Source organism: Astatotilapia calliptera, chromosome 10 (genome assembly GCF_900246225.1).
Source record: "Astatotilapia calliptera chromosome 10, fAstCal1.2, whole genome shotgun sequence".
Taxonomy (NCBI): domain Eukaryota; kingdom Metazoa; phylum Chordata; class Actinopteri; order Cichliformes; family Cichlidae; genus Astatotilapia; species Astatotilapia calliptera.
In genome coordinates, this window is record NC_039311.1 from 33,928,160 (window position 1) to 33,942,175 (window position 14,016).

Here is a 14,016-nt window from a genome sequence, read left to right on the forward strand (position 1 = left end):
CAGCTATCCTAAATGGGCGTTCGTACAGTCAGCAAAGAGGCACAGAAAAGAAGACCAGACACCAGCGAGGGAGGATAAGAAGGACAGACGCAACAACATTGTCATCCCCTATGTAGCCGGTGTATCAGAGAAACTCAGGAGAGTTTTCTCCAAGCATGACATCCCAGTGTATTTCAGACCCAGCAACACACTCAGACACAAACTGGTTCACCCGAAAGACAAAACGCCAAAACACAGACTTAACAATGTGGTGTATGCTGTACAGTGCAGCGAGGAATGCACAGACCTCTACATCGGAGAGACCAAACAGCCACTTCACAAGCGCATGGCACAACAAAGAAGAGCCACCTCCACAGGACAAGACTCAGCAGTCCAGCTGCATCTAAAGGTCAAAGGTCACTCTTTCGAGCATTTTTGGACAGAGAGGACAGATGGTTTGAAAGAGGAGTGAAAGAAGCATCTATGTCCACTGTGAGCGACCATCTTTGAACAGAGGCGGGGTTTACGACACCAACTCTCTGCCATCTATAATCCAGTTTTGAGATCCTTCCCAGACGCCTTAACGCCCACTCACATCCTGGGCCATCTGACCTCAGGAATTCACATGATAAGGTGGGGCCAGGTTTCACAATGAACTCACCCGAAACTCTGGCTGATTGTGACCCACACCCAGTTTCACACCTCGGCTCAGGCGATTAGAGGATCATCAGGGGGTCCTTTGTCCCTCTATGGGGGGTCACTCCCACTAGGTTTATATCTGGGACTCTCCACCATTTGACCTTAGAACTGAAGAAGCTTCTCGGATGAGAGGTGAAACGTCTTCAAGCAACTTAAAGAAGTCCAGACGCTTTTCTTTGCAAGCTCCTTTGACTACGATGACCTGGATGACTGAGAACCTTCACAGACAAATTTATTTATCTACAACAAAACAAGTTTACTCAAAATTGATGTTTAACAGTAAAAAAAAAAGTTTTTATGTTTTCTCCCTAAAGCGTAAATATCTGGTTTAAACTGTGAATATCCTGCTGTGTATTGAAATTCCTCTTGTTTTGCATAGAAATATACTGAACAACATCCAAAGCATAATATATAAAATAACATTTACCTGAGTTTTTTCTTTGAAAGAAGCTCCTTATGTCCTTTGTTGTGTTCATCAGTGCATAACTGAAACCGGTTTAGAGAGTTTGTTCAGCCGTGGAGGGTAAGAACTGAAAATATGAAATAAACACACATGTGAGCTGAGACTCTCTAAAGAAACAGCGTTGTTGTTGTTCGGCTTTTCATTTCACCTTTTGTTGATTCACTTGAAGAGTGAGTAACGTAACATGGGTCAAGTGATCAGTTTGATATCTTTTGTGATGCACCGTCATATTTACATTATTTGTACAGTACCAGTGATTTGCTTTGGTACCTGGTCAAACTTCAGCTCTCCTCTGCATCGCTGCACTACACTCCAAAAGACTCCGGGCTTCTGAAAAAATGACCTGGGCTTAAGCCCAGTAATCCACCTCCCCGCTCCGCCGATGGTTGACTCCAAATCGCCCGAACACTATGTCGATGTGACAAAGCAAGACCGAGACCAAGAAAAGTGGTCTCGAGACATCCAACTCTACCTATGCTTAACCATAACAAATATTAATGGATTGCATTTGTACAGCGCTTTTCAAGGCAGCCAAAGCGCTGTACACTATTCATTCACTCACTGGTGGAGGCAGCTACAGTTGTAGCCACAGCTGCCCTGGGGCAAACTGACAGAGGCGACGATGGAGAGCCCGGGGATCGAACCAGCAACCTTCTGGTTACAGATGTGCTTCCCAACCCCCTGAGCCACGGTCGCCCCGATATTCACAACAGGTTAAAGAAAAATGAAGTAAATTTGTGCTTTGTGTTGTGCACATGCATGGAAACAACGGGTAGGATGGTTTGTGAGGTAGGATCGATTCTCAGAACACCGGACTGAACTTTGACCCCGAGCCTAGTAGCGAGTGAGGACGGGGTCTCTGAATGGCCCCACAGAGACCCCCATCCATCTGTAGCCAGTCAACATCTCCCAGCAGCTGCTGGTCCAGTCCCCATCAAAAGTTTAAGACCAGTTGAAAAATGTCATAAAATCCTATTTTTCATGGTTGGATCGTAAAAAGGTTCCAAGTAGCGCTTCAACATGCAACAAGAAGAAATGGGAGTGAGACAAAACACTTTTTAGATCATGGATCGGTGCTGCTAACGTCTCTGTGGGAGGGCCGAGCTCAGCTTTTACACTGACTGTGAAAAATGAAACAGCGCACAACAACTCACCTACTGCTGCAGCTGAGAGACACACAAACAGAGAGATGGGCTTTTGAAACCAAAATACTCACCTAGCGCCCCCAAGACGGGGGGTTAACATGCCGATGTGGTTTAGTGAGATGAGAAGTTACAGAACGAGCTGCCGTTAACAGGAAGTCACAAGCTGGCCTTGCAAAACCACAAAAATATAAATAACACAGATTATCAGAAAGTCAGAGAAGAAGAAGAAGAAGAAGAAGAAGAAGAAGAAGAAGCAGCAGCAGCTTGAAAGTCTTCTTGGTTTATTTGATATTCAGCTTGAACTGAACACCAACCATCGGACTGATGCAGCGATGGAGGCTGTGGTGCTGCTCCTGCTCCTGCGCTCAGGTAGTCTGCTCGTTCACATCAGGAATGTTTCTGCTGGAAACTCTTCTTAAATCAAACTGTCTTTAACTTCCTGTTTCTGTGTTTTCAGTCTGTGAATGTGACAGCAGCAGGGTCAAAGGTCAACCAGGTCAGGACGTCACTCTGCCCTGTAAATATGACAGGAAATATCACAGATCTATGAACGTGTGCTGGCAGCGAGGAGAAATACCAGCCAGAGGCTGCTCCAATCCGCTGATCTCCACAGATGGACTCAGAGTGTTAACCAGAGCTTCCAGCAGGTATGAGCTGCTGGGCCGACTGGAGGACGGAGACGTCTCTCTGACCATAAAGAGCCTGACAGAGGGAGACGCTGGACGATACGGCTGCAGGGTGAGGATACCCGGCTGGTTCAACGATGACAAACATCACTTTGACCTGAGCGTCGCCACAGCTGAGGATCTTCCTCACATCTTAACCACCATCACAACCATGGCGGAACAAACAGGAAGTGATGTCACAGACTTGATGACAACGCACACTCAGACTGAGGTTCGTTTTTTCTTTGTTAACGGTAAAAACCCCTGCACTGTGACATCCACAGATAACAACAATGATCTTACTGTAAGAGATGATGCAATAAAATATTGATAACGTTCATCTGTGAGAACGAAAGAAGCTGACTGATCACATGAAAACGGTTACACGAGTGAACGTCCTGACGAAATGAAAATATTATTGTTTCCATAGAAACATGTTTACCTGTACAAGCAGATTTACTGACAAACGTCAGGCTGACCATCGGTGCCGACTCAGAACAAGCCGGTCTAACACTCTGTGCCAGCACATCTCACAGAACAAAGTCCCATGAACGAAAAGAAATTCACAGGTTGGGATTTCTGGATCTGAAACAATGACACGAATAACCATGAAATATTTTTACATAATAAGTGGAAGGATGTGGGCTAAGGGGTGGTAACAGGATGGAGAGACAGAGCATAGATGATCTATTGTGTGTGGTGTACCACAGGGCTCAGTGTTAGGGCCACACGTATTTATCATAAACATCAATGATATTTGCAACATGGCAGATTTGCTGATATGAATCACTTCAGACACAAGTCCTTACATGTGGACATCCTCATCACTGAAAGAGTGTCCACTGGCCTGTAGATGTGAACAGACTGCAGAGTCCTGGCCTGACGAGGTGGCTCTGCTGTGTTGTAGCCAGAGGCTGTTTGGTTCCCCGCTGTATAAATCCTGCCAATCTTACCAGCGTACACTCTCTTACTCTGTTTGTGTCGGGGACCCGATCCTTGGGGTGCACCAGTTTGTGGCGCAGCGTGTTTTGGGGTTTAAAAGCCACAGAGACGCGGTGTTTAGAAAAATGCAAAACAACATCTATCCAAATCACAGGTTTAAACAAGAGGTACAAGTGAGTGTCGTCTGCATTCAGGTGAGAGGAAGTAGTTAATCAGAATAATAATGATGATGATGATGAGGGACTTAAACAGATCGATGTGGATGTCAGAGCTGCTCTTTGTTTACCCGTTGCCATGGTGACTCCTAGCGTCAGCGCTACGTTGATGATGGATTCATTGATTAATCAGAGCTGACTGAATGCTGATCAGCTGTTGAGCCTGGATCAGAGCTTCACCTTCAGGCTGCTGATTGGTTCACAGGTCACATGACTTCATGTTTACAGGTGAGGATCACAGCTGTGCAGCAGGCCGACCACCTGGAGATCTTCATCAGGAACTCAGCGAGACTGACCTTCATCATCTTCATCCCTGCTCTGCTGACTGCAGCTCACAGTCAGTACACACACACACACACACACAGACACACACACACAGACACACACACACACAAACTCACACACACACACACACACACACACACACACACACACACAGACACACACACACACACACACAGACACACACACACAGACACACACACACACACACACACACACACACACACACACACACACACACACACACACACACACACACAGACACAGACACACAGACACACACACACACACACACAGACACACACACACACACACACACACACACAGACACACACACACACACACACACAGCTGTGGTCCTCAGGGGTCAAAATGTCCCCATCTGGTTTGATTGATACTTAATTACTATGAGGTGGATTTCCCCCCACTTTTAATTAAAACTTAATTCAGACATTTTTGACACTATTTCTTTTTTCCATTTCAAACTTATGTCTGATAAATACGGAGCCCCGCAGGGGACATGGGAGAAAAAAAAAATTAGGGAGAAAAAAAAAATTAGGGAGAAAAAAAAAATTAAGACGGACTTTTGCGAGATCTCACAAAACAAACTCGGGATCTCGCAAAACTTTCTCGCGAAAGTTGAATTCCAACAATGGCGGCAGCTACTTACTTGTAATATTACTCTTTCTGGGTCACAAAATACACTTTTAAGATATTTTGAGGCGTGAATGTAGTTGTGTAAACGTCAGATACCTGCTCGGTTTACAAGACATCACATATTTGCAAAAGTGCTCCGACGTTTTTGGAGATCTGACACCCACTAGCTCGAAGCTAACGGGAGGTCGAGACCTACTACAGCCGGGAGGAACACCGCTTTCCCGGCACATCGTGCCTCGACCTCCCGGTCGGCTTCGAGCTGGCAGCCTCCGAAGAATGCGGCTAAAACTTTTGCGAGATCTCGCAATACTTTTGCGAGATCCCGAGTTTGTTTTGCAAGATCTCGCAAAAGTCCGTCTTAATTTTTTTTTTCTCCCTAATTTTTTTTTCTCCCATGTCCCCTGCGGGGCTCTGTAGATAAAACCTCATTTAAATGAAATGTTTCTTTGGTTTTGGGTAAAAAATAAATTAAATCATCAGTTATCGTGAGGATCGTTTCACAACCAGAGTCGGCTGCTTTAACAGATGATCACGGACGGGTTTATGTCAAAGTTAATTCAGAAAGCTGTTTTTAAACTACAAGTTTTTTACTGGCAGCACATAATCACATCTGTTGTCCTCAGGGCTCAAAAATGACCCCGTTTGCTTTGACTGTTTATAAAGCAACAAGTATAAAATAGCATCCATCTCTGTGTTTCAAGGTTTTATTCAACTTTATTCCAACTCATTACCTGACAGTTTTCTATATTTTGGCATGGTAGGACACCACGGCATGGGTCTGAGTGAAGGCAAACTTTCATGAGGACAAAGGCGTGTCCATATTTGACACAAGTGCAGGAGGAAGCTCAGGTTTATTCCTCTGCACTGGTCCCATCATGGACAGCTTTCTTTCTGCAGTTGCGGGCCAAGGGGCATATACAGTAAACAAGCTGTGTGTATGTGTTAGTCCCCATAGGGAAATAGTTTCTCTGCATTTAACCCATTCACCCAGTGAAGCAGTGGGCAGCCACCAATGCAGCGCCCGGGGAGCAGCGTGTAGGGACGGTACCTTGCTCAGGGGTACCTCAGGGTAGCCGTTCAGTGGAGTCGAACCCCCGACCTTCCGATCATGGGGCCACCACTCTACCTACTGAGCTATCCCTGCTGTTACAGGTGATTGTTTTCTTTTGGAAACCTGCAATGTTAGGGACAACTCGCGTGTCCGGACTGCAGGACAGACGGTTTGCCATCGCACACGAGCATGTTCCATGTACAGCTGGACCTGCATCACATGCTGCCCATGTTTTTATCTCATAGTTCCCTGGTTTACTTGGATGTTCTGTTGGACAGAGTCACCCCACCCCTGGCGTCGTTGCCCACCTCTCAATTTTAAATACACGTAGACATTGAGGGCCAGCAGGAGGGACCATGCGCTTACCTGCTGCTCTCTGGCAGGTAGCTCCATGCCCTCCTGGGTTTTAAATGCACCTTAGAACACACATGCATCAACACTACAATGAGCGGGTGGAGGGAGGTTTGGAGTCTTCTCTCACCCCCGTTCTCTGCGGCCTGCTGGAGCAGGGGGGGGGGGGGGGGGGGGCTAGGAGGAGGAGTTGGCCGTCCGACTGCGGTCTGGAGTGTGGGGCCTCCCTGCTGCTGCGGAGTCGGGGCGGTCTGCCTCCCCCGACCGCAGGGAAAAGGGTAACACCACCTGGGTCTGGGTGCAGTTCCCCCCTCCAGGGGCAAGGGCACCTAGACCCGGTTTGTAGAGTACGCTTGGGGAGTGTGATTGTGTGTACAGCGTCTCTTTATGTCTGTCTCCACGTTGGTTGAGTGTGGAGTAAGTGCATATGAGAGCATGAGGGTGGGAATGGATGTTTGTGTCTGTGTGTGCCTGTATGTCTGTGTCTATATGTCAGGTTGGGTATCAGGCGCCACCTCTCTGGGGACATCTCAGGCCCTCCAAGGTTTGGAGGCCTATCTCCCCCTACCACCACTTCCCCTGCCAGTGGCGGACTCCCAAAGACATCGGTGCGTTGGTGGTTCTTTGTGTCCGGGGATGGGCGTCCAGGTACCCACCGGCTCACTCCTTGGCGGCCGCTTATCGGGGCCTGGAGCCTGGGGCTCGCTCGGGCCACTTCGGAGGTGGGGTGCCCCCGGCCTCTCGGCCTGGGGCTCGGTCACTCAGGCACGGCTGGCTGCCGGCGGAGCTCACGGGCGCGTCACTGCAACTCCCCCTGGCTTCTGCTCCGCGGCTGCTGAGTGAGCCCTCATCTGGGACTCTCCTCAGCTCTTTCTGGGACAGTGGCGCGACTGCCCCTCTGGTGGTCTTCCTTGGTCTCTTGTGTTCTGGGGGCCTCTGGATGTCTGGAGTTTTGATCTCCTCCATACCTGCTTCATGCCCTGGAGGACGGGGCTGTGGCCCCCCCACACCCTCTAGCAGATCATTACATGAAGGAACCTTTTAAAAACAAGCGCGTCCATGCTCACAGGTGTACACACGGGTGATCACACCCACAAACTACACCCTTTTTGGCTCCTACCTCAAAGCACACTGTGTTCTGTTGATCTTATGTGCTGCACAATAATGTTTAACATTTAGTATTTACTGTCATATTCCCATATATCATTGTGATGTTGTTTATTCTATTACTCTTGTTCTCTGCTGTTTGTTTTCTTTTTTCTTTCTCAGCAGGTGATCCAGGTGATTGATATATGCATTTTTTTTCTCTGCCCGTTCTGTTGGTTTTTGTCTTTTGCTCTTCTCCCCCGTCCCTCTTCTCAGCTGTTTTTCTTTCCTCCAGTCAAGTCTGTCCCATATTCAGCAAGTGAAAATAAAATAAACAATAAAAGGTGAATCAAATGGACCATTACGGCAAGGCTGGGATGGTCAGTTTGGTAAAGTAAATCCGTTGGGCATCTTTCTTTGCCTTTAGACAACAATTCTGATGCAAAAGAGCCAAACGGGACAGGCAAAAAAAAAAAGAAAAAAATGAAAGCAGTATGGTGTGACAATATGGCCATTTGCAACATTTGTACTTTGGGGTCATTTTTGACCCCAGAGGACAACAGCTGTTAGAAAGTCAAAAAAAAAAAAAAAAATTACTTAAAACTTACTCCAATACTGCATAGCATAGTACTGAACAACTCCTTCCTTTGGTCGTTTTTGACCCCAAAGTACAAATGTTGCAAATGGCCATATTGTCACACCATACTGCTTTCAAACATCTGTGTGTGGGGGGGTCAAGCAAGGGTCACAAGAACAACCACAAAACAGGCAGCACAATGAGGAGGCAGGTGCTCTACATTCAATTCAATCTTATTGATACAGCACCAAATCACAACAACAGTCGCATCAAGATGCTTCGTATTGTAAGGTCGACCCTACAATAATACGAACACATGCTTCCAGCTCCTGTTTCTGCTCGGTGACATCTCTTACTTTTCGGCTCTTTTCCTCCCTCCTCGCTCACAGACACATCACAGGTACAGCGGTCCATCCTCCCTGCAGCACGGACTACACTGCCCATCAGGCTACATGCTTTAGGGCGACGCCTGTAACACTCTGCCTGCTGCTTTCATATTAAATCATTTTTGTGAATAACTTTTTAAACATTTCTTCACGTCATTATGCGGGCCGCAAGCAGAGGTGATATGGGCCACGAGTTTGAGACACAGACACGAAGGCCTCTTAATGCGTGTTGTGTTTTTCACCGGCGTGGACACCCTAACCCTTCAGCCTTATGAAACAGGAAAAGACCGCCGTGTAATCCAGTTACTCATATTTTGTATTTTAAATACGTAACGGTGGTACATGTATTCCATTACTCCCCAACACTGTGAATGGAATTATGGACATAAATGTACTTTTTCATCATATTCAAATTTTTTGTAAAGGTCTGTAAATTGTGCAGGATTAGTCACATGACAGGAACTGAGCACAGAGTCGCAGAGACGACAGACACCATCAACATAAATGTCTTTAAACAGCTGTAAAACATTAAATGCTCCTCAGACACACACAGGTGTGGTGACCTGAGGGATCGACCCTTCAGGTTGGAGCAGCTGATGGTAAATGTCGCCCTCAGCTGGTCAGACTAAAGCATTACGCAGAAAAATCCGCACAGAGGTTTAAATTCATTCATTGACGAATCTGTCTGCAGGAGTTTGGAGGTGTGGTCAGAGACTGAAGACTAACAGCAGGCTCAGCCAATCAGAGGAGGAGGAGAGTCCTGTGTGACCAGTCTGAGCTTGCTCTGAAGCCCCGCCCTGAGAATGACCTCACAGATCAGCGTTATTTCCAAATAAAATAAATATTAAATATGATTCAGTGTGGTGTCTGAAGCTTCACTCACAGTCAGAGTGAATCAATTTGAAATGATTGTTTCAGTTTTGTAAAAAAGGAAAAGAAAAGCTTTGTCAGCATGATGTCATCATTTTAACTCGAGCAGATTATTTTAGTGCGACAGAAAAACAAACTGAACGAAGGCCCGCAGACTCAAATCCTCCATAAGAAGAAACGGTCTGAATGTTTCCCATCATGCTGTGCGTCAGAGCCACAGCTACACCCACAGGGTGGACACAACAACACCTGGAAACATCCGAACATGCGTTTTATAAAAGCTTCAGGTGTTCCTGTCATTTTGTCTCCACCTCCATCAGATCAATCAATCCCTGATCCAATAATCAAAGGGCTTCATGTCCTGCAGCACAGCAGGAAATACCACAGTACTTTAAACTACTGCAGTACTCGAGTACTCAAGTACCTCCAGCACCAACAGTCTCTAGCGTGGACTGATCCCATTTGCACTGTTTTAATCAGATTTTAATGTTTGACTGTAAACATGAAGGTTTCTCAAAGCTCCGCCCACTGCTCATTAATGTTCACATAATCATGTGAGGAAGTTCAAACCGATGGATCGGTGATCAGGTCATTGATGAGACACGGAGACAGAAGTCGACTTTAATCTTTTATTGTGGTGAAAATGTCGCTGTTTACAGTTTACAGACGGCGACCGCGGCGACCGCCCTTCCTCCTGGTCGAGTCTGACGGGATCGGTGTGACGTCCTCTGAAACACACGAGGAAGAAACAATCACATGATCAGACGCTCGTCAACACTGTCACACGAATGTAGAGCCGAGTTAAAGGACATGTCACCGTTCCGGCTGTCAATAAAGCTCAGATTCAAACTGTGTCAATCAGATAGATGTACGAATAAAGTTAATTCAAATCCGCCGAGTCGTTTAAAGCTTCCGACCCTCACTGAGAAAACAAACCTGCTGACCTGAGAGCAGCGCAGGTGTTCACCGACAGGTCGATAAAGGTGTTGAAAATGACACAACAACAGAATAACACACACACACGACCTTAAACCCGACCGCACTCAAGTGACTGTATCACAGGAAGTGACACGTGTGCTGCCTCGTCTACCTGCTCACTGAGCGCGCTTTTTAGTCAAAAACTTTAATATGAATAAAAACACAAACTTACCGATGCGCCCGATCTTCATGCCGGATCGAGCCAGAGCTCTGAGAGCAGACTGGGCTCCAGGACCAGGAGTCTTTGTCCTGAAAGGAAAACAGAGCAGGTCATCACCCGGACAGGTAACACACACACACCTGGGTTTGAAAGGCCTGGCTGACCCCAGACCTGCAGCGATGCAGTCAGAGGCTGCTGGTCTATCTCCAGTTAAACCAGTCAGACTTACTAAGGTAACAATAAATACTCAACTTTTATCTATTCTTAGAGCTTTGAACAGACCCTGCTGAGGACTTCACCTGAGCTGCACTGTTTCAGTAAAATCAACAGTTTTTTGAATGGAGTTTGGTTCAGATTTGGATCAAATGAAGAGGCTTCCTGCACAGAAATGGCAGATTTAATGGAAAAAAAACAAAAAAAACAAAAAAACAAAACCCACTCACTCTGCTTCACTGACTCCACCCCTGTCACTTTATTAGGTACAGCAGAGTACCATGGATTTAAACCCTGATCACCTGACTGGGTTAAACCTGGTAATTTGAAATTTTATTGATCTGTTCAGTGCTTGAGGTGTACCTAATAAAGTGTCAGCCCACTGCCTACAGAATCAGGTGAGTGCAGGTTACCTGTTGCCTCCGGTGGCCCTCAACTTGATGTGCAGCGCCGTGATGCCGAGCTCTTTGCAGCGCTGAGCGACGTCCTGAGCCGCCAACATGGCAGCGTACGGAGAAGACTCGTCTCTGTCCGCCTTCACCTTCATCCCACCGGTCACACGGCAGATCGTCTCCCTGCAAACACACACAAACACCATTAGCACCAATTAGAGAGCGGCTTTTATTTTGGCGAGCAGACGGTCGGAGGGGACATACTTTCCGGAGAGGTCAGTGACGTGGACGAAGGTGTCGTTGAAGGAGGCGAAAATGTGGCAGACGCCGAAGACGTTCTCGCCCTCGGCCACCTGAGGACCCAGGCTGATCACCTGCTCCTCCTTCTTCTCCTTCCCTTTACGAGGAGCCATCTTCTGCTGAGGAGGAGGAAGAGGAGTCAGACACATGTGAGCATGAGGTCACAGCGAGCACGCACACAGAGAATCACCAATCACAGCCAGCTATTCTTTATACAGACATCGAGACTAGACCGCCGCTGCAGCGTAACACGGTGAGACCTTCCCTTCCAGCAGCGTTTCCCCATGCCTCCATCACACCCCAAACCCACTTCCTGTTCAGGTCTGACCTCTGACCTCTTTATGAGTTTTACCTTAACATCCTGAAACTCTCAGGTCAACATTAAAGTCAGGACACCTCCAAAATAAAACTCACCGCACACAGAAATGGCTAATCACAGACGGCATCCTCCAACTCTGAAAACTCAACTAATATGACAATCAAACACCAGCCAGTTATCTCGACTGATCAATAAATAATCAATCACATCAGCTCTGAACATGAACTCTACAGTAACCTCAGTCTGAGAGCTTCTGATCACACTGTTGAGCCCTGATCAGACCCACAACCAACCCTGACCCGGTCCAGTCTGAACTTTGACCCTGGACAGCCCGGCTCCGTTTGTTTTCAACTGGAACGCGCCCTCTGTCCGATAACGGACCCAGCGCGCGGTCACGTGGTGTCACTGACCCGGTCCATCCCGGTCCAGGTTGAGGAGGTTCTGACTCTGCCTGCAGACTCGGACGCGCGTGTTTGCTGCGACCACTGACATTTTAAATAAAGTTTGAAACGTCAGGAGCAGCGCCGAGGCTAACATAAGCTAATGTTAGCCTGTTAGCTTGTGTTGACTCCGAGCAGCCGGCAGGACCTCACGGAGCGTTTTTCTACCTGCTCTTTCACCTAAAACTTCACGCGCTTCTTTAGCACACCTTTGCGACACACACCTGGCTCTAACGTTGTATTTGTTTCCCTTTGAGGAGGCTTCGCGTGGAGCTAAGATGGCGGCTGGACACAAACTCCCACAGAGCACAAAACATGAAAAATCCTCCATTAACCTTTAGCCAGAGAAACGATACAGACGCCAACAGACGCGGGAAGAGACGCAGGGTCAGCACCGACCAGGCAGAGCGGCGGATGGTCACCTGCAGCAGAGATTACAGAGGATATAAACCGGGAGCGGACTCACCTGTGTGCGTCTCTTTACTGAGCAGAAACAAGAAAGGAAAGAGGTTCCGCTTCCGGCGCGATAAGATGACGATTTCCGGCGGGAAACCGAGGCCTAGCTGCTGCCGCCACGTGGACGTTTTATTTTATTTTACTTCATTGTAGTTTTATTATTATATTATATTATATTATATTATATTATATTATATTATATTATATTATATTATATTATATTATATTATTGATGTTTAATTTAGTTTCAGTATCTATTCACCTTGAGTTTCACAGCTGACTGAACTGTTTTTTGTTGTTAATATGGATTGTTTTCAATATCTAAATGTTGACTTAATTTAATAAATTCTAATTATGCACATCAGATACTGCAGGGTGATGAATGGGGCTGAGGGATTCTGGGGTCTGCGGGGCATGGCTGGTGGTGTCTGAGGTCTGCTTGGTGGTGCTGGTGGTGTCAGGGGTCTCTCAGTTGTTTGGGTAGGATGATGTGTTTTTTTAAGGTTTTTTTTTAAGGCCTTTCTCCGTGCCGGGTAGAAAACGGAGAAAAACTCAGACGGTGGTAATTTTTGTCCTGCCACCAGTCTGATCCACTGTCCTCCCATCTTTGTACCAGTGGTGCTTCAGGCTTCAGCTCAGGGCCTCGTCTGCAGGCTGAGGAGCACGAGTGGTGTGTGGACACTTTTTCTCCTCATCAACTTGATAAAGTCCAGCTTGTACATGTGGCTCCTGTGCCCATGTGGGGTCTGGCATCATCCTTAGGTAATGACTGAACAAACAGCTGACCCCATCAATGCAGCCATTCTCTGAGACCTGAACAGCAACATCCTTACTGTTGGAGCCACTCACAGCCGCCCATGGAGATGTTTTTGTTTTTAAGTTAGCTAAACAAAGAAAATATATGCTGGAAACTATCAAAGTATTTGGTGTTGAGCAATTTTTTAAATAATTAATATTTGTTACTTTTTAAATGGGCAACTGGGTGGACTACAGTCTTGTAAATCTTGAGATGGTCTGGCATTCCACGGTCGCTTAGCCCACTCGTCACTTGACGCCACTTCGTCCATGCGGCATTGACAATTTGGTAAAGTAAATCCGTTGGGCATCTTTCTTTGCCTTTAGACAATAATTCTGATGCAAAAGAGCCAAATGGGACAGGCAAAAAAAAAAAAAAATACATACATGAGCGCCCAGCCCCAGACGACAAGGACCACCAACACACCAACGTCTGAGGGCATCAGCCACCGGCAGGGAGTGTGGTGAGGGGAGATAGGCCTCTGTACTTTAGAGGGCCTGAGATGTACCCAGAGAGGTCGAGTCTAAGACCCAACCTGACATATAGACACAGACGAACAGGCGCACGCGGACACAGACGTGCATTCCCACCCCA

The 14,016-nt window shown here is 46.9% G+C and overlaps 1 protein-coding gene across 2 annotated transcripts; it reads right to left on the reverse strand.

Annotated features, from left to right (window-relative positions):
- Positions 1–9,983: 9,983 nt before the first annotated feature.
- rps14 (ribosomal protein S14) lies at positions 9,984–12,717 on the reverse strand. Of its 2 annotated transcripts, none has more exons than XM_026180976.1 (5): positions 12,637–12,717; positions 11,376–11,530; positions 11,133–11,294; positions 10,519–10,595; positions 9,984–10,096 (listed from the first exon to the last, which is right to left on the reverse strand). In XM_026180976.1, the coding sequence occupies exons 2-5, from the start codon at positions 11,522–11,524 to the stop codon at positions 10,029–10,031; spliced, it is 456 nt and encodes a 151-aa protein (XP_026036761.1). In that variant the 5' UTR covers positions 11,525–11,530; positions 12,637–12,717; the 3' UTR covers positions 9,984–10,028. The 2 variants fall into 2 exon arrangements, with proteins under 2 accessions (XP_026036761.1, XP_026036763.1); XM_026180978.1 differs by having other exon boundaries at positions 11,376–11,527; positions 12,637–12,711.
- Positions 12,718–14,016: the final 1,299 nt, after the last annotated feature.